Source organism: Wolffia australiana, chromosome 2, assembly GCF_029677425.1.
Source record: "Wolffia australiana isolate 7733 chromosome 2, ASM2967742v1".
Lineage (NCBI taxonomy): Eukaryota > Viridiplantae > Streptophyta > Magnoliopsida > Alismatales > Araceae > Wolffia > Wolffia australiana.
Genome location: NC_135836.1, coordinates 400,961 through 422,007, shown reverse-complemented (window position 1 = coordinate 422,007; position 21,047 = coordinate 400,961). Strand labels below are relative to the sequence as shown.

The window sequence follows — 21,047 nt, the reverse complement described above, 5'->3', positions numbered from 1 at the left end:
AGCCAAGCCGCTTATGGGATAGACACAAGCCTACTGCAGGCAGCCAATTTATAGGCAGCTTTGGCACGGAATTGGCATCAATCTAGAGGTAACTTCAAAGGTGAAAATTGAAGAAAAAATTTATATTCAAAATTCCCCACCATTTACATCATGGGAGAGGTATTTATAGCCTTCACTATAACAATTTTGAAAGGAAATTTAGAATAAATTATCTTTAAAAGGAATTAAAATTTATGTTACACTATATGTTAAATTCTGTTATATCAATAGTTCTAACCTGTTATGAAATTTATTACACCAGCCATTTGGAAAACTAAACTCTAATGAGCTAGGTGGGATAGCATGTGGCATTATGGCAGATAGAGATTATGTGGCCATCAAGCCAATCAAACTTCCAGGATTTATTAAAGTTCATTGAAATAAATATTTTTTCATTATTATTCTCATATGATGTTTACAATAAAGTCCCTGAACACATGCAATGACTTATTGAAATATGATAAGATCATAATACAGTGATCACTAAGTCTTCAAGAGTGTTTTTATAAATATTCCTATTTTTTGGATACTTGAGACATATATCAAGTCCTAGCACTACATATCTCTCCTTATATGATGGAAAGGGTTCCATTAACCTAAAAGCATTGTTGAACAACTTTCAAAGCCCCTAGCTCACAATGTTTTCGAGTGTCACTACAAAAGAATGAGGTTTTTAAATTAAGGTGAAACCTTCAGTCCAAGTGGGAGATTGATGTATATTATGCACCTGTCAAGTAATTCATACTTCCCTAATATATTTAACTTCATTGAAATAAATATTTTTTTCATTATTATTCTCGTGTGATGTTTATCATGAAGTCCTTGAATACATAAAATGACTTAATGAATTATGATGAGATCATAATACAATTATCATTTGTCTTTACACATGTATTCTAAATATTCATACTCATTGGATACTCGAAATAGACATCTAGTTATCTAGATAGAATAACACTATCGCATCCTATTTACCCAATAAGCATGAGTGATCTTGTGGTCATTAGTGTGGAGACACTGAGGACAGATGATGAGTTATCTTTAAATAAAAGGTTCACTAAAGTGATCTGTATGAATCCGGTAATGTTATGATACCCAAGCGTCAATGAGGTTGATTAATGCCACGGTTGGATTAGTGGTCCATTGACCTAAGACACCAAAGACATCTTGAGTATGAATGGCCATGTTTTGAATAAGACTTACAAGTCATTGACCATGGAGTTCAAACATATCTTAGATAAGAAATAGCACAAAATATACAAAAGTGATTGAGTGGTTAAGACGGGATCATCCACCCTCGGTATAAGAGGACATTGAATTGAGGAAAATAATGCATCAAATATCTGGCCATTAAACCTATTCCATTAAAATTATGGGATTTTTAATGAGTTTTTTTTTAAATTTTATTACAGCGTGATCTATATTTTAATTAATTAATATACAATTATATTCATCTTATAATTTTGTAGATATTTAAGCTCCATGTATGTGTCTTTAAATGAATTTGATACGCCCCATATATTTGTCAGTGCAAAATAGCAATACTGTCCTTAAATACCCTAGTTTTCATATGTATAGAAAATAATATGCCATGCAGATTAAGATCCAATATTTTATCCAAGACATAATATTTTTTGAATTATATTCCAATCACTCAAAGTGGTCGTTCTTAAGAGATGTTCATTGGAGATTATCTCAAGAGCACACCTGGCCACAAAGAGCCAAGATATTTTCTTCACCAGTTTATGATTGATTTGCCAATGTTCATGCAAAAACTCATATGGATTTGTTGATATCCAATTTATGACTGTTTGTATATAGATGAAATATCCCATTTATGGTTGTATTTGTATTCTTGAAAATTGATAGAAAAAATATTGAAGCATAATGCCTTGGATTTATATGGTTTCCCAGACAAACCATGGATCATATAAGATATGTGGAGAATTTGATAAATGAGATAAGAAAAAAAATTGTGGTTATGCTGATTCCACAACAGAATCATGAATTATTAAGAGATGTATCACATAAACTCCTAAAGCTGACTTTCAGTTGAGGTATTTCTTATATGGATAAGGAAATACCGAACTGAACTTAGTTATTCAGGTTTAAATGTATAATCAATCTAATCAACATGAGGATCACCGTAGAACTGAAATTTTAAATTGAATACTCAGAGACAAGGTCACAAAAAAGAGAAGAATAAATTATATGAATATACATCTAAAGACATCCATTCCATGAGGGAGTTACATTCGCATCACCATCTGAAATTCAACCACTGATTCATTGATACCATGGAGAAGTTCTGCGTGGAACTAGTATCAAGGAATAAAGATTATGTGACCAAATTGTATGTGGGAACCCTTGAGTAGAGAGCAATTGTGTACCTGTTTGGCGATTCATGTGCTTGAATAATGTGATTGATTAGAAAAACTTCTGGTGCAGGGTTAGGAGTGGACTAAAAATATGAAAAACAATTAACCATCTCATCAAATCCCTTATCCTACGCAGGAGAGGCAAAATTACTAATTTATGCTATGTGGATTGAAGGATGCACAGAAGGATTTCTAAGCGGATAGTGTCTGGAAATATTAAATGCATCACGCTATGTGCATTAAACTCTTAAACATTCGGATTCTGTAAATTTTAATTTAAACATTGGGTGTAATATTAAATTACCACGACACTATTTCAAATACATAGATGGCTGCAGTATAAAAATGATGTTTTCAGACGGCTCAGGTTTTCTTCCACTTGGTTTGAATTTTAAAAATTATTCATGTATCATACACTCTATATTTCTTCTTAAACCTTATACATGAAATTTTGTGAAGCCAGTTTGAAACACTCTTGCCATGAATTTTCATGATTGATTCAATTCTGAAAAGTTCTACAACTTGGCTGCCACGGCTAACTATTGATCAAGTGATTCGTGAACAAAAAAAAATCTAATTCTGGCATGCAGCAATTTTAAAAAGGCATACATATCGTTGTTCTCCAAATATTGTTAACAAAAATATTCAAATTCAAAGAGAGAAGTTTATCCTTCTCGCTTTGAAATATGAAAGTGATATGATCCACCACGGCGTCTATGTTTAGAGGAAGGTACGCCAATGGCCCATCCCAGCAACATCGGCCCAACCCATGGACGCTCCCATTTAAGCCCTCGCTCGTGAGATTAGAGGGCAAGAAGAATATCACTGTGAGTCTCACCTTGCTCCATCTCTCTCTCTCTCTCTCTCTCTCTCTCTCTCTCTCTCTCTCTACCTTCCTCCATCTCTCTCTCTACCTCTCTCTCTACCTCTCTCTCTATCTCTCTATCTTTCTCTCTCTATCTGACACCCTCTCGCTCTCACAGGTGGACATCGCAAGTCTGTTAGCGGGATGTTCTCCTCTTTGGCGATCCTTCGCCCTCTCCTTACCATTCTCATTTTTCTCTTACTTCCCCGGAACATCTCTTCTTCTCTTCTCTTCTCAAACACCAATCTGTTCTCAGAATTGAACTTGAGTTCTATTGAGTTATAATTTGAAATCATTACATTGTGCAAGATCCAGTCTCAAATCGGGACAGTATCATTGGTATAAGAGTTAGCCCACGTCGCCTTCCGCCGCCACCTCTAGCATGGAAGCCAAGTCCAAACCCGCCTCCTCCTTCAGCGGAGATGATACAAAAATGAAGGCCTTGGCTGACACCTATGATTGCCACTTAGCTTCGCTAGCCGCACAGGTGCAGCAACTCCTGGCAGCATATCAGCAGAAAATGGCCGCATTCTTGTTAGTGTTCGGCTCCCCGGGCAATGCCCCCACCGTCCACTCTCTTGTGACCCGAGGCAGCTTGAGCCAAGCACTGATGGGTGCCTTGGACAACCTCGTGGTGGCTGATTCCATCGTCGACGAGGAAGACGAAGGGGACAGTCTTCTGCCTCCCCCTTTGCCGCTGCTAGGTCGGTGACGCCGTCTCCTCATGGCCGACACGCCCCAGTCGCTCACTAACCCAGCTAGGGCAGCATCGCCCGAGCCACTTCCTACCGTGGAATCAATGCCGCCCGACATCCTCTCCTCATGGCCAGTCCGCCTAGGAGTGGCCGACCACCCCTCTCGCAGTCAGGAGACCCTAATGGGCCCTAGATGAAAGGCAAGGGGTGGCGCGGGCCAAGGAGAAAGGCTCTCGGCATCCTCTTGACAGGCCTGGCCCACTAAGTTTCGGGCCCAACATGTGCTTGGCCAGGCTCAAAATTGACCCAGACAGCCCGTTTCAACTGGGCCTGGCACGGCCCGGGCCCGCTCAAAAAGTCTGCCCCGACGAAGAAGAGGATGTGCGAGGGGGTGTTCCGCCCGCACTGGTCTGTGGCTGCACTCATAGGAGCACCCAGTGCAGAGAGTGGAACCCACTCCTCATGGCGCTTCGATTGTGTACAACAATGGCCAGTGCATGGCTCGCACAAGGGAATAATTTTGCCCATTTGGGGAGGGCCCTCGCAAACTACGGCCCGTGCTTCCCTGGCACAACTATGTGGGGGAGCCCCGCTGTGGAGAAGATGTGGATGAGTTCAACATGGCATCCGAAGCATCCTGGCATCCACCGCTGCAACAGCCCCGACAACCTCGCCCCGGGGTCTTGGAGGGTCCACCAGACAGAGGACGGCCCCGTGTTCGCACGGTAGAACCTCCAATCTTCTTTGGTAGAGACTCGGACTACTGGCTACGACGCACATAGTGTCTTTGTATCTAGACGACCCCATACCAGGGGATGACGTAGAGCGCTTGCACATAGTGTTTTTGTATCTAGACGGGAAGACATCAGCGTGGTTCTGTAATGCCGATGACTGTGCGGGGTTCTGAGACTAGCGGGACTTCAAACAGCAGCTCAACCGCCGTTTCAGCATCAAGCTACAAGAGGCGTACCATTGTCTCATGCGTCTTCAACAAACCGGGAGCATCGACGAGCAGGTGACATCCTTCATGGAGCTTGTGGGGTACTTACCCACCCTCGGCGATGACACGACGATGCACGCGCTCCACGCCGCTCTCCGCCCACCGTTTGAGCTGAGGTGAATCATCTTCAACCTAGCAACAAAGAGGAAATGATTAACTATGCTTTTGAAGCGGAGGCAACCCTGGCCGAACTACAAGACCAAGGAGTCCATCACGCCGTGAGGTCGCCTCGCATCACGCCAACTGCACCGAGAGGCCTAACGGAGGGCACGAGAGGCCTCCCTGGCCCCTCACCTCAACCTCATGGAAGACAAGTTCCTCCGCCAACGAGATCAAGGAATGTGCTACCAGTGTAATGAGAGGTTCACACCGGGCCACTACTGCAATAAGGATTTGCACATCCATATCGTCACTTATCACCCCCAAGAGCTGAGTGGTGAGCATGAAGCCAAACTCAATGTGTTCTCTGATGATGACAAGGTGGCTGACGAGGCCAACCTCAATGCAGTCCAATTGGAGTCATTGGCAGCCATGTGTTGCACGACACCACATGCTCTCCACATTTAGGGCAAGTCCAAGGGCGGGTGGTCACCATGCTGATTGTTACGGGGGCTTTGACAAACTTCATTCCGTCGTCGGCTCGTGATGGAGCTGGGTCTCCCATTTAGTCGTAGACACCCCTATAAAATCCGCTACAGCAATAACACTGTCACAAAGGGTGACGAACAGGACGAGGTCGTTCCCATGGGATTGCCGGCTGTTGTCACCTTGCTTCCTGTGGCTGACCTCAACACGGACATTATCCTTGTGTATTCCTGGCTCCGTACCCTTGGCTGAACACAAGCCCATGGGGATCTCTTTCTCCTCAAGTTCCAAGTAGATGGGGTATGGCTCACTTTGGCAGGGAACCCCGACACTAGCCGCACCGGCGCGATGCGCCATCAATCCGACAGGTCATTGGGGATGTTTTACATTATGTACACGTCGCCCTCTAGCCTTGCTGGATTTTCCCCACCTTCATCCGAAGTGCAAGCATGCGTGGAACAACAATTTCCACGGGTTTTCCATCATCCAGGCTGCCTACTTCCTTGCCGCACCTTTGACCACCGGATCATTCTCCTCCGAGGTACGGGTCCCATCAGCTTTCGACCCTATCGATACTCTCATTTCCAGAAGAACGAGTTGGAGCAGCTAGTGTGGGAGCAGCTCAAAGCGGGTATTATTTGCGCTTCCTCCAACCCCTACTCCAGTCTGGCTCTCCTCGTCTACAAGAAGGACAATAGGTGACGGTTCTGTGTCGACTACCGTGCCCTCAACAGGATTATAGTTCCCAACTATTTTCATATTCCCGTAGTCGACGAGCTCCTCAAAGAACTGCACGGCATGACATACTTTTCTAAGCTTGACCTCAAATTGTGGTATCACCAGATCCATATGCACCCCGATGACATTGCCAAGACTATGTTCCACACTCACCAGGGGCACTACGAGTACCCCCTCGTGCCATTTGGATTGTCGAATGCATCGGCGATATTCCAGGCCCTGATGAACCACGTCTTCAAACCCGTCCTCCAGAGGTTTGTTTACAACCACTTCATGGATGAGCACGTCGAACATCAACAAGTTCTCCAGCTACTTGACGCCCACTCACTCTTCGTCAATATCAAGAAATGTTTTTTCCTCCAAGACCACCTTGAATATTTGGGCCATTGGGTGTCTTCCGTGGGCGTTGCCACAGACATTGAAAAGGTGTGTGCCGTTCGCGACTAGCCGTAACCCCTCACCCCCGGCAACTCCGTGGATTTCTCGGGCTGTCGAGATACTATCGGTGGTTTGTAGCCGATTACGCCGCCATTATGTGGCCACTCACGCGCCTCCTCAAGAAGGGCATCTTTGCATGGTCGCCTGAGGCCCAAGCCGCATTCGAGCTATTGAAGCAAGCTCTCTCCACTGCTTCGAGACTCATCCTTCCTGACTTCAATCACGAGTTTGTGTTGGAGACAGATGCATCCAACGCTGGCGTGGAAGCAATGCTCATGCAACACAACCGACCCATGGCATATTTCAGCCAAAACCTCCCACAGACATCTCAAGCTTGTTTGGCCTATGAGCACGAGCCAATGGCAATAGTCCTGGTGGTGCGCAAGTGGCGTCATTATCCGCTTTTCCAGCCCTTCATCGTCCGTACCGACCAACAAAGCCTCAAGCACTTATTGGAGCAACGCGAGGTCCAAGGCGACTACAATAGGTGGATGTCCAAACTCTTGGGCTACCGCTTCACCATACAGTATAAGACCGGATGCACGAACATGGCAGCGGACACATTATCCCGTGTCACTCCTTCCGCGGAGTTCACCCTCTAGGCGATTTCGTGGTCCCATTGGGATGACTTGAGTGCTATCCGCCAAGCCGTGTCCGAGGATCCAAAGCTTGCCTCTATTGTTCAAGCCATCAAAGCAGGCCAGACCCCCTCACCACATTTTACCTCTCTAATGAAACACTCCTCTATGATGGCAGGGTGGTGTTACCCAAGCTCTTCCACTTCATTGACATGGTTCTAAACGAGTTTCACACACGATCAGTGGGAGGCCACGGGGGTTACCTAAAAACCTACAAGCGCATCTCATCAAAGTTTAATTGGACAGGCATGAAGCACGACATCAAGACCTTCATCAATGAATGTCATGTCTGCCAACAAAATAAGGCTTCCACGCTCTCCCCGGCGGGCCACCTTCACCCTCTTCCTAAGCCAATGAGCATCTTGGAAGATATCTTCATAGACTTCATCGAGGGACTTCCTAAGTCGAATGGCCTTGGCTCCATCTTGGTGGTGGTGGATCACCTCAGCAAATATGCCCCCCCCCACACGCAAGCCCACACTCCCCCTTTTAAGTTCTGAGTCGTCTGCCCGCTGCCCCGCTCCTCTGAGTCCTCTCCTCTCTGCTGCTGACCCCTTCTAAGTCCGCCGCAAGCCCGCACTCCCCCTTTTGAGTTCTGAGTCATCTGCCCGCTGCTGCCCCGCTCCTCTAAGTTCTCTCCTCTCCACTGCTGCCCCATTAGTATCTTAATTTTCTTCTTCACGGATTGTATCATGATAACATAAAATTATTTTGTTCATCTTACTCATCTTTTCCTTTCCCTTATTATTCGTCTTCTTCTTCTTCTTCTTCTTGTTCTCCATCTAGATCAATACTGATAACAGGAAAATATGTTTTTATTTATCATGTTCATCCTTTTAAATCACCTTTTAGGTTTTTATTTGTCTTCTTCTTATTCAAAGCAACATTGATAAGTTCGATTCTAAGGTCGTGTGTCAATTTGAATTCATGGAATATGTGAGTCTTTCGTCTTTAACGTAAGGAGAGATGGGCTTCTTGCATTAACTTGTTCAAAATTCTATCATTATCTTTCGCTCTTTTGCAGCATTAGTAATTGAGCATTCAGTGGAGATGAATGCTTGGAAAGTTTGTTTATTTTCGAATAATTCTTTTTGATTTTTTTTGTTGATTGGAAGTAGGTTAATTTTTTCATCTTAGAAGCCGGTTAATCCTAGTTCTGAACGAACCTAGTCGACTTTTGATTTTTTTTGTTTCCCATCATAATGATCAATTGTTTTTTTTTGTGTTACCATTATAATCTTTCAGGTCCTTGACTTTTGTTTTTTTTCCCTATCATAATGATTTTGTTTTTGTGTTTCCGTTATAATCTTTCAGGCTCTTGATTTTGGGTTCGAGCGACTTGGGGTAATAAGTACAGAGGTGACTAAATTATTATTGTAATGACCAGTAGTCTAACTCATTTTCATCCTTGTCAGGTTCCTTTTCTTCTTCTTTTTCCTCTTTATCTTCATCATCATCATCATCAGCAGCACCAGCATCTTCTTCTTCTTCTTCGTCTTCTTCTTCCTCTGCTTCCTTTTCTTCCTCTTCTTCTTCTTCTCCTTCTTCCTCTTCTTCTTCTTCTTCTTCTTCTTCTTCTCCTCCTCCTCCTCCTCCTCCTCCTCCTCCTCCTCTTATTCTTCTTCTTCTTCTTCTTCTTCTTCTTCCTCTTCTTCCTCTTCTACTACTACTACTACATCTTCTTCTTCTTCTTCTTCTTCTTCTTCTTCTTCTTCGTCTTCGTCTTCTTCTTCTTCTTCTTCTTCTTCTTCTTCTTCTTCTTCTTCTTTCTCTTCTTTGTCTTCTTCTTCTTCTTCTTCTTCTTCTTCTTCTTCTTCTTCTTCTTCTTCTTCTTCTTATTCTTCTTCTTATTCTTCTTATTCTTCTTCTTCTTCTTCTTCTTCTTCTTCTTCTTCTTCTTCTTCTTCTTCTTCTTCTTCTTCTTCTTCTTATTCTTCTTCTTATTCTTCTTCTTCTTTTTCTTCTTCTTCTTCTTCTTCTTCGTCTTCTTCTTCTTCTTCTTCTTCTTCTTCTTCTTCTTCTTCTTCTTCTTCTTCTTATTCTTCTTATTCTTCTTCTTCTTCTTCTTCTTCTTCTTCTTCTTCTTCTTCTTCTTCTTCTTCTTCTTCTTCTTCTTCTTCTTCTTCTTCTTCTTCTTCTTCTTCTTCTGGTTAGATCTCTTTCTCTGATCTTTATTTGAGTAAATCATTGTAGGAAATATATCTCCATTACAGTAGTTACTTCGACTGAGATTCCTCCTCGATCAATCCTGGGTAGAGATCTAAATTGGGTGAAAAACAGCTAGGGAAGCCATCGATATTAGATTTCCCTGGTTAAATCTCTCTCTCTGATCTTTAGTATTTTGAGAACTGAGAAGAAGAAATAAATTTGTAGATAATGGAGAAGGAGAAACAAGGAGAATCTGCCACACTTCCTTTGAATATGACTGAAAGTAGTGCAATTTAAATGGGATTAAACATGATATTTATGGAGCCAAATGGACCGTCTTTTCTCCACAAGTCTTCCACTGCTCAAGAATATCAGAGTGAGTCTTTGACCCTTGCTTTCCCCCTCTTACTCTCCTTCTCCTTCCCCAAAATAATTACAAGGTATTCATCTCTTCCAATCTCTATGCATAGTCGAACCCAAATTCCAAGTGGGCAATCCCTTCCACCTTGCAAAATCTCTTCAGCCTCTTACATGTAATTCTCCCAACAAAACCCATATTCTCTTTCTCGATTTGGTTATAGATCTCTCTCTGATCTTTAGTGATTTGATAACTGAGAAGAATAAATAAATTTTTAGAGAATGTAGAATGGGAAACAAGGAGAAACTGCCACACACGCTATATAACTGAAAATAGTGCAATTTACAAGGGATTTCTCATGATATTTATGGAGGCATATGGATGTTTGGTTTGATGCTTTGGTTTGCCCATGGAAATTACATTTCCATGGGTGCGGAAGCGTGGTCGATCGATTCTCAATCGATCTTTAAAATCAACATACTGACTGTACCTTTTGGGGAACTCGTTCCACCCTTGACTTTGCTGCTCTGAGATCGTTCTGAAGCTGTTCATGCATCCAGCCTCTAGAAGTATCCACGCGATCACTCAGCCCTTGGATATCCACGTCTTCTTCTTCGAATCTTCTTGAAAATCTTGAAGATCTCCTCACCATGAAGACACTCTTCCTTGGATGAGTGGAGAAGAGAGTGGAGAAGAGGAGAGGCTATCAAATTAGGCTTGCATGGGTGCTTCAAATGACACCCCTTTCCCTCTTTATATTTCCCTTAAGGGTTTTCTGAAAAACCCTCCAAAATCAAATATATCCACCAATGTCCTTATGACCTTGTGCGTGTGACCCTCTACGCCCATGTATTGTTCTAGTTAATAACTTTAATGGCCCAATAACATTTATTGACCGAACTTATTAATTAACTATATCAACATATAGATTAATTAAATACGGATCGATTTAACCCAATCGATAGGTTAAGTTTCCAGCCCGTGGGGTGCCAAGCTACACCTTGTGCTCTAGAAGATACCAAGTATCTCAAACTCTCTCATGGAACCTTTATTGTCATCGGCTACCATATATGTATAATCCATCATCCGCGCGAGACGCTCGAACAACTTAGGGTATGGTTTATCGTCAAACCGTAATCCTTCATTCAATTAGTACTGATGCAAAACAGGGATCATTGGAGAACGCCTTCTCCATATCCTCACTACCCTGGCCAGGGATTTTTCTGCATCATCTTCTTTGAGTCAATCTCCTCTTATATCAAGGAGGGATGATCCCCTCTTGACCACTTAATCATGTCTGTAAGCTTCTTACTACATCCGAGCTATGACTTATTTGAATCCCATGATTAGAGGCTCGTAAGTTGTGGTCAAAACGTAGTCGCCCACTCAGAAGATGTCCTTAGTGTCTTAAGTCAGTGAATCACTCGTACAACCATGACTTGAATCAACCTGATTGACATTCAGGTATAATACCATTCAGGGATTCATACGGATCAATTCAGTGAACTCTTTCTCCAAAGAGCACCCACAATCTGTCCTTAGTGTCGCCACACTAACAGCCATAGGATCAGCTATACTTATCATATAAGTAGGATGAGCTAGTGCTATTCTATCATGATAATTTGATGTCCGTCTCGACTATCCATCGAATAGGAATATTTAGAATACATATTTAAAGACCAGTGATTACTATATTATGATCTCATCATAATTCACTAAGTCATTGCACGTATTCATGGACTTCATTATAAACATCACACGGAATAGTAATGAACGTAAATATCTTATTCAATGGACTTAAATAAACATGGTAGTGTGATTGGCTTGACGGCCACACATTATCCATCAATGTACGGTTTATTCTCCACAAGTCTTCCGCTGCTCAAGAATATCAGATTGTCTTCGACCCTCTCTTTCCCTCTCTTACTCTCCTTCTCTTTCTAGAATAGTTACAAAGTTTTCATCTGTTCCAATCTCTACGCATATCTTCATTCTGCTGATCCATAGCTTCATTCTATTAATCTTCCATTCATTTTTATTCTTATTCTTATTGCTAATATTCTTTGTGTTCTCATTATCTTAATACATTTAAGGATATTACCTTTGGTCTTATTCCTTTATTTAATCTTTTAAACACTTTCTCCTCTTCTACTTCCTTGTGTTTGTATCTTCCTCTTTTTAAACATCCCTTGTTCAACTTCATGTTAATCCTCATATTAAATTTTTCTTATCTCTCTTTCATATTCTTATTTTTCTATTTGATTATTCTAAATTTTTATTCCATTTTATTTATTTGTTTGCATATCGTTTTATTTATATCTGTATCTTCATGACTTTATGTTCCTTTCTTTTTATGATATTTGGAACATCTTCCAAATATCATAAAATTTTTTTACTAAAACATCGTTGGAGTAAATTTCCTTCCAAATTATGATGACAACCTACAATTGTTTTAGTTATTGATCCTCTTTGATGCTTTGCTAGTTTTTTTTTAGGTTTGAAATTAGATTTAAAATTATCATTATATGTTGGATTGGATCATTACATGATAAAAAATGAAACTATAGGATGGAAGATGGTATGCCCCCACAATAGCAAACCACTATGTAGCATTATGGAAGCAGTTTGGGCTACCTGATCATAAAAAAATTCCATTGGACTGTCCAACAAGATGGAATTCTATGTATGCCATGTTAGTGGCTGATGTCGAGAAAAGGGATGTTGTAGATATCATAGCATTGAATGTGTTACAGAAACAAGTCTTATGTGATGAGGAATGGGCAATGGTCAAAGAGTTTGTGGGTATATTACGACCCCTTGAGTTGGCTGTTACAGTGGCATGCCGTTCAAAAGCACCCACAGTAAATGAAGCAATTGTTATTATCAGAGTAGTGATGAGACACCTAAACGGTGTAATCTCTGATATTAGAGAGGGAAAGATTTTACGAGTGAACAGTGTTATGTGCACTGAGCAAAGGATAGTGTACAAGGCTTGCGAGGCAATGAAGAATAAGATGAGCAGATATGCATTAGTCCTCACTTGCAACACAGCCTTCACCGTTTCTGCCCGTGTTGATCCCTCCATGAAGTTACGTTTAATGGACCGCGACCAACGTGATGAAAGAATCACATATGTGCAACGCTTACTACAGTCCCCCGATATCACCGATGATGGCAACGTCGTTCGTTCAGATTCCTCGGCCTGCTTTCAACCGGAATGGACGTCTACATCATTCTTTAGTGAAGCATTGGACGAGTTGTTACCGGATAGTGAGCAAACGCCAACCATTACCTCAGGACACGAGCTAGGTGTGTACATGAACTCGCCTCCTCTCAAGGGGACCAAACCATTGCATTGGTGGAAAGTAATAGTGAACATTCATATCCAAGGCTGGCAACGGTTGCGAAGGAATTCCTATCGATCTGCGGGATGAGTGCTCCATCAAAAAGATTCTTCTCTACTGATCGTGCAATCATCAAGTACAAAATGTTCACGATTGACTGCCGAGAGCATTGAATTACTTATGACACTAAAGTGTTGGTGGCGAGTGGAAGAGGGTGAAGACACCGATCTAAAGCAATCAGATGAAGACATCGACGAAGATCCCATGGTATGCTTCACTTCTTGATATTTTTTTATTTCCTTTTAATTGGTTAATATCTTTTCAAGCGGCCAATCTCATATAATATGAATCATATTTGGTATTTAGCATTGGTCTACCACTTATGATGAATTGTGCTTTATATCACAGTGTTGAACTCCTCTTGATCTGAAAGGAGGCAAAAACATTTTGAAGGGGAGGAGTATGATTCTTCCTTTGCGGGTTCCCAGAAGAGGTTGCATGATCTTCCCTATAATATTACCCTAATTTTGCTTGCTATATCCTTCTTAATTTTGTTATATTCCTTTAACATTTTTACTCAGAATATCACCTACAGCTTAGGACGAAATTCGGACAAAGCAAACCGAACAACCAATATCACCTACAACCACGTCCACGTTGACTCAATATCTTCTTATTGTATTCATTCCGTCGCCCTCATCTCTTTGGTTATCTATATCTTTAAAGCTTTTGTTTCTTCAAAAAAAAAAATATATGTACAGCTTTCTATACATCCTACCCCAGTTTTTCATCTCCTTTATATCTTTGGTTATCTATCTCTCCAGGGCTTTCTATGTATCCTACCTCAGTTTTTTCATCTCCCTTATCTCTTTGGTTATCTATCTCTCTACAGCTTTCTATGTATTCTACCCCGGTTTTCCATCGCCATTATCTCTTTGGTTATCTATCTCTCTAGAGCTTTCTGTGTATCCTACCCCAGTTTTTCATCGCCCTTATCTCTTTCTCTCTTCATTTTCATCTCTTGATCTCTTTAGTTATCCATATCTCTACAGCTTTTTATGTATCCATAATCTGGTTTTCCATCTCTCCATCTTGAACTCTTGATCTATTTGGTAATCATCTCTTCATCTTCATCGCCTCCATCTTCTCTCTTTTATTCTTAGAACTCTTTGGTTGCAGGTAAATGTAGGCACCTTCCAGTCGTTGAAAACGGAGAGGTCATGACCCTGTTACACATTAAATAATGTCTTTATGATGCTATATTACTGATGGGAAATGCAGCGGAGCGAGGAAGTGTCAGAGCTACAGCAATAGAAGGCTTTGAATATCGTCTTTTCTCAAGTCCCTGATGAAGAAGGCAATCCTGATTTTCGGTTTTTGCTTAACTGTGGATGATTTTGGGTTTGCAAGCAATAGTTTGAGAGCCATTTTTCAAAAAAAATTAACAACCGCTATCGTGAATTAAACCGTTAATTTTAAATTATTCTTTAACTTAGAAATGAAGCAGGAGCATAATAAGAAGAGGAAGAAGAAGAAGAAGAAGAAGAAGAAGGAGAAGAAAAAGAAGAAGAAGAAGAAGAAGAACAAGAAGAATAGGAAGAATAAGGAAAAGAAGAAGAAGAATAATAAGAAGAAGAAGAAGAACTGGAAGAAGAAGAAGTAGTAGTAGAAGAAGAAGAAGAAGAAGAAGAAGAAGAAGAAGAACTGGAAGAAGAAGAAGTAGTAGTAGAAGAAGAAGAAGAAGAACTGGAAGAAGAAGAAGAAGAAGAAGAAGAAGAAGAGGAGGAAGAAGAATAAGAATAAGAAGATGATGAAGTAGAAGAAGAGGAGGAGGAAGAAGGAGAAGAAGAAGAAGAAGAAGAAGAGGAACAAAAGGAAGCAGAGGAAGAAGAAGAAGAAGAAGGAGAAGAAGAAGAATGAGAAGAAGAAGATGTTGTAGTAGTAGTAGTAGAAGAAGAAGAAGAGGAAGAAGAAGAAGTAGAAGTAGTAGTATAAGAAGAAGAAGAAGATAAAAACTTTCTTACAATTAGATGATGATGATGAAGATAAAAACTTTCTTACAATTAGACGGCTATTGCGTATTATATTATGATTTTAACGGTTCATGTTTTATAATTTTTTGCCTCAGAAATGATTCTCAAAATTAATTAAAACCTTTTTAGTATTCTATCGATTGTATTATGAATTTAAAAATCATTTCTAAAGAACCTAAGAATTTACTACATTATTAACAATTTTTCACGATTATATTATGAATTTAAAGGGTACTGTTTTATTGTTTCAGAAATTAAGAATGATTTTCAAGAAAACAAAAAGAATTTCCGACATATTAAACAATTTTTAACGATTATATTATGAATTTAATGGGTACCGTTTTATTGTCTCCCAAATTACAAATGATCTTCAGGAAAAAAACCAAGAATTTACTACGTTTTTAATGAATTTTAGCACTTATATTAAGAATTAGACGTTTAATGATTTTTATTTTAAAAATTACAGATGACTTTTAAACATTAAGTAATAAAATACAACAATTTTAAAAAATTAAAAAATTCTACAAAAAATGTGCAATGTGCAATTTAGTGCGCTGTGCGGTGCGCTTTTCCGCACAATAGCGCACTGCACACCGCAGGGCATTTTGTGTGTGCGAAAATTTGCACACTCGATGCAAATTTTTGCAGTGCACCACATGACCTTTCCTAGTCTTCCATGTGTCGCAACTCAAGCGTGTCGCGCATGTCACCGTTACCCCCCAGCCACTTCCAAGCCACCTCACTGCCTATCAATTTTGGCAAGTCATACCAGAGAAGATCTCTGCCTTCCGGTCTTTCGCCAACGGCTGTCAGGTTCTCACCCACTGGAAAGGCCTTCCGCCCTCCAAGGCCACCTGGGAACGGGCTGCTACACTTTGCGATCAATTCCCTGGCTTCCAGCTTGAGGACAAGCTGGTCAAATTAGGGGGGAGCACTGATATGATCCACTACCGTGTCTATGTTCAGAGGAAGGTACGGTAACGGCCCAGCCCGGCAACATCGGCCCAAACCATGGACGCTCACATTTAAGTCCTCATTAGTGAGAGTAGAGGCCAAGAAGAATATCACTCACTCACTCTCTCTCTCTCTCTCTCTCTCTCTCTCTCTCTCTCTCTATCTCTCTCTCTATCTCTCATCTCTCTATCTTTCTCTCTCTCTCTGACACCCTCTCGCTCTCACAGGTGGACATCGCAAGTCTGTTAGCGGGATGTTCTCCTCCTCTGGCAATCCGTCACCCTCTCCTTACCATTCCCTTCTTCTCTTACTCCGCCGGATCATCTATTCTTCTCTTCTCTTCTCAAACACCAATCTGTTCGCAGAATTGAACTTGTGTTCTATTGAGTTACAATTTGAAATCATTACATTGTGCAAAATCCGGTCTCAAATCGGGACCAAATCAGAAAGAAGAGAGTGTCCCAATATAATCAAATTGGCAAATCGAACTTGTTGTGCAAGCCTATGATTAAACATATGGCGCAACATTCAAAAGATTCATGCTTGAAGAATCATTCAATTCATGCAAATAGGTTAGACTATACTTTTTTTGTTTTGTTAAACGGAGTTGGAGTTTAACAGTTCATTCAAAATAATGCACTCTCTGTTATTGTAGTTTTTTCTTAAAATCTCTATCCTTTCATCAATTGGTCTTATTGTAGTAATACAGGCTTTCATTCGTCAATGAAGCAATATTTATAAATAAATTTGTTCATTGAAAGCTCGCACGGATGACAAGGTGAAGCAACCCAAATTGTTTGCACACAGTGCAAATCTAAAATAAAACACATACGAGAGATCAGGGAGAGGGAGTGTTTTAGAGAGAGGAATTCAGCACAAAATTTTAAAAAAATACGAGATAAAATCTGGCCCAAACTCTAGAAAGATATGGCAATGCGCAAGTGAATACCTCGCAGTCAAAGGAACGTTCAAGAAAAGTGTGTCCTAGAGAGAGAAAGAGGGACAATGAGATTCATCACAAATAATTTATAAGGTCTGAGGTCATCCCAGACTCTAAAAAAAAATGGCAATATGAAGTCAATACCTCACAGTCAGATAATCAACCCCCTTTAGTGGGACACCCTAAACATGATCATACAACATATTCCCAGAAGGGGGCCATCAAAACTGTAGAGTGTATAGTCCCCCGCGGCGAGCAACGGGCCATGGAGGAAGGCAGTGAATGGGTTGTGTTCTATCGTTGATTCTGTCAATGAACATTGCACTGCTGGATAAGTGGATGAGAGAAGTCAACATACCTGTTCCAGATCGGCTTATACCTCTCGTTCCCAATCTTGAGCCAAGGCTTCTGGTTTCCATTCCAGTGCAGCACCGCACCCCGGTGAAGCGCCGCCTCCTCGACGGCGGCATAACCCAGGCCAAGCACATGCCAGTCTGGGTCCAGCCTCTGTACCAGACCGTAGAAAGTCAACAGCCCCGGCGGCAGCGAACCCAGCTTCCAAAGGGTCCTGTCAACATTACGCTCCTGCCAGTAATGGTAGATGCCTGTCACGTTGTGCTTCCTCCACGCCTTCAGGTCAATGACATTCATGCCAAAGGCCCAGCCGCAGGCATCCGGGTCAAAGTGGGCGCGCAACAGCGGGTGCGAGAAATTGAGGTACTTGTGAAACCGGTGAAAGGTCTCCATGCATGTCTCTACCGCACCCATCACATTGCCCTCCAGGTCAGCGGTGAAGAGCGGAGCCAGGTCCCGCTGCACCACCACGTCGTCGTCCAAGAAGACCACTTTCTCCAGCGAAGGGAAGACCTCGGGCAGGTAGAATCTGAGGTGGTTCAGCATGGACAGGTACTTTGGGTTCCTGAATTTCACCTCGACCTTGGCCCCTGCGGCAGCACCACCCGAGTAGTAGAAGCTCCTGGTTCCTGAGTCTTGGAGCTGGCGGAGGACCGGCACGTAGGAGGCGTTAAGCCAGGTGAACTTGTCCACGTTCTGCACCTCCACGGCAGCGCCGCGGAAACTGTGCATGGAGAACCAGGCCCTCATTGCAGCATAGTTGACCGTGTCGGTGACCAAGTGGAAGACCACTCTTTCAGGGTGCTCGGCATTGACCACCGTAGAGTTGACCACCACCGAGGTTGCCAGCACGTTATCCGAGAAGACACAGAAGTGTTGCAGTTTGCTGTTTGTGAGCTTCGGCACAGAAGCAGCGGCTATCGGACCCTTCCTCTGGTACCATTCCTTGGTCAGTTGGATGCCGAGGCAGTAGAGGCCCTTAGGGAGCTCCTCGGCAGCGATTTGGCCATATCTGGTGCTCTTCTCCTTCTCGGCGGCGGCATTTTCTTCCATGGTCTGGACCCGGGCCTTGAGTTTGACGATGGCGGCAGCACCATCGTAATTGAGCTGACGGGCTTTCTGGAGCAGGAGGCCCATCTTGCGGACGGCCGCGTCTAACTCGGCAGCTACCATTACCGGTGGCAGGGCGGGGCTCGAGAGGAGGGCTTGGGAGCTGCGGATCTGAGTAGTCAACTCCCATGCCAGCTGAAGGTTATTGCTTTCTTTGGCGACCACTGCCAGAGTCTTCGCGAGGGACATTTGGACAGCTAGCTGTTCAAAGGTTGACCAGGGCTCGATCACACCTTCTGTGAGATTGAGTGGTCTCTGTGATTGAAAGCAGTGTAAGCAGGAAATTTGAGTTAAGAAAAATGCTGGACGAATGTTACATCAAGATCGAGGGAAGAATAAAAAAATAATAGTAAGACAGGTGAGCTGGGGGGTTTTTCAAATCATATTAAAGGAAGCCACTTGGGAAAGCACCGATTCTTCAGTTTTTTTTTTCATCAACTGGATGGGTTCATCCGAGAACACTTTTTCAAATGAAATAATATGACAACAGGTCGAAATCAGGAAAAATATCATTCGCGGCACAAATCCGTCGGTTATTATTATTATTATCTGAAAGGCTCGTCCCAAAAAAACTTTTCAGAGCATATTGTCGGAAACGCATTTCTCAAGCTGATCTGATTCGTAAGTTTTGTTATAATTATCTGAACAGCCTCATCCAAGAACTCGGGCTTTCTTTATCACCATAGCCAACGGTTTTAGAGATCATTAACCATAAGTCCCTTCAGTTTATGACCAAAAATCATTTCCCTAATGAAATAGTTCGTTTGCCTCAATCGTGGATAGAACAAAAATATCCAGCAGATGATGACAAAGTTGTAGGCCTGCCAACACAGCTATACCAACAAATGCAAAAGTGAACGATAACCAGGATCGAAGGAGTTTTTTTTGTCCAGGGATCAAGGGGAAAATCATTCGATTGCACATATGTCAATCTCAACAATCAGTAACAAAGGATGAAGATGAAAAGAACACCAATCATCCCCGAATTTCACAGTTCAAGAGTTAAGCAAGCAGATGAAGAACACATATTCAAATAAAATTTCTATGGAAGAAGAAGATTTAAATCGTCGAAAAAACAGAAAAAAATAGAGTGAAAACTTTCTTCTGGGAGAAGATTTCAGTTTTCAGGAGGAAGAAGAAGAACAAGAAAACGAAGGAGATTTAAATCGTCAATAGAAACGGAAAAAAATAGAATGAAAACTTTCTTTTGGGAGAAGATTTCAGTTTTGAGGAGGAAGAAGAAGAACAAGAAAAAGAAGGAGACTTAAATCGTCAATATAAACGGGAAAAAAAAATAGAATAAAGACTTTCTTTTGGGAGAAGATTTCTTTTGAGCAGCGAAAGAGATGGGCACCTGGGGATTGAGCGGGGGCGTCAATCTCGGGCCCGATCCATGGCCAAGGAGGAAGACGAGCAAGAGAAGAACGCCGAGGGAGCCGCAGAGGAGCCAGAGCCACCAGAGCGACCCCCACCACACGGACAGCCATCGCCTTCTGCTCGGCCGTCGAAACTCCGCCGCTCGCCGCCGCGCGCTATCCCTCATCACCCCGCGACCAACTCATTCAGATCAAAATCAATCCAGATCAAACTCCCGATCGAATGAATCGTTCAAATTGTCGAAATTTGATCCTTGGGAATAGAATTATCTGAGATGGGTCGAAAAGGGGAAGAAGAAGAAGATGAAGAAGAAGAAGAAGAAGAAGAATACGAAGAACTGCGCTTTTTCTTCGTCTCTCTTCCCTGCTCGTTCACGCTGCTGCCTCGCTGAAGATCTTGAAGAGGATGATAGAGAGAGAGAGGGTTGCAGAGAGAGAGCGAGAGAGAGAGAGAGAGAGAGAGAGAGAGAGAGAGAGAGAGAGAGTTGAAGAGAGACGAAGATGGAGGGGGATGGTCAAGAGGTCGCATCGACGCGGATCCCCAAACCCACCATTTTCTCTCTCTAGACTCTGTTTTCTCGCTCTACTCCCTGTATTCCATTTCCGCTCTGCTCTCTATGTACTCCGCCTAGAGTCTCTACTTACACTCTCTACTCTCTCACTCTGTACTCTCTCTCTCTAGATTATGTCTTAACTCTCTCTACTATCTGTAGATTCTACATTAACTCTCTCTAGATTATATCTTAACTCTCTCTATAATATCTCTACTCTCTCTCTAGATTCTGTGGTAACTCTCTCTACTATCTGTAGATTCTACATTAACTCTCTCTAGATTATATCTTAACTCTCTCTATAATATCTCTACTCTCTCTCTAGATTCTGTGGTAACTCTCTCTACTATCTGTAGATTCTACATTAACTCTCTCTATATTCTCTCTACTCTCTAGATTCTGTCTTAATTCTCTCTAATCTCCGTAGGTTCTCTCTTAACTCACTCTGTAGTATCTCTCTCTATATTCTCCCTACTCTCTCTCTCTCTATATTCTCCCTACTC

At 42.0% G+C, this 21,047-nt stretch overlaps 1 protein-coding gene across 1 annotated transcript; it reads right to left on the bottom strand.

Moving 5' to 3' along the window:
- Positions 1–17,224: 17,224 nt before the first annotated feature.
- On the bottom strand, positions 17,225–20,593 carry GAUT10 (galacturonosyltransferase 10). Its single transcript, XM_078591565.1, has 2 exons — positions 19,972–20,593; positions 17,225–18,872 (listed from the first exon to the last, which is right to left on the bottom strand). The coding sequence occupies exons 1-2, from the start codon at positions 20,158–20,160 to the stop codon at positions 17,463–17,465; spliced, it is 1,599 nt and encodes a 532-aa protein (XP_078447691.1). The 5' UTR covers positions 20,161–20,593; the 3' UTR covers positions 17,225–17,462.
- Positions 20,594–21,047: the final 454 nt, after the last annotated feature.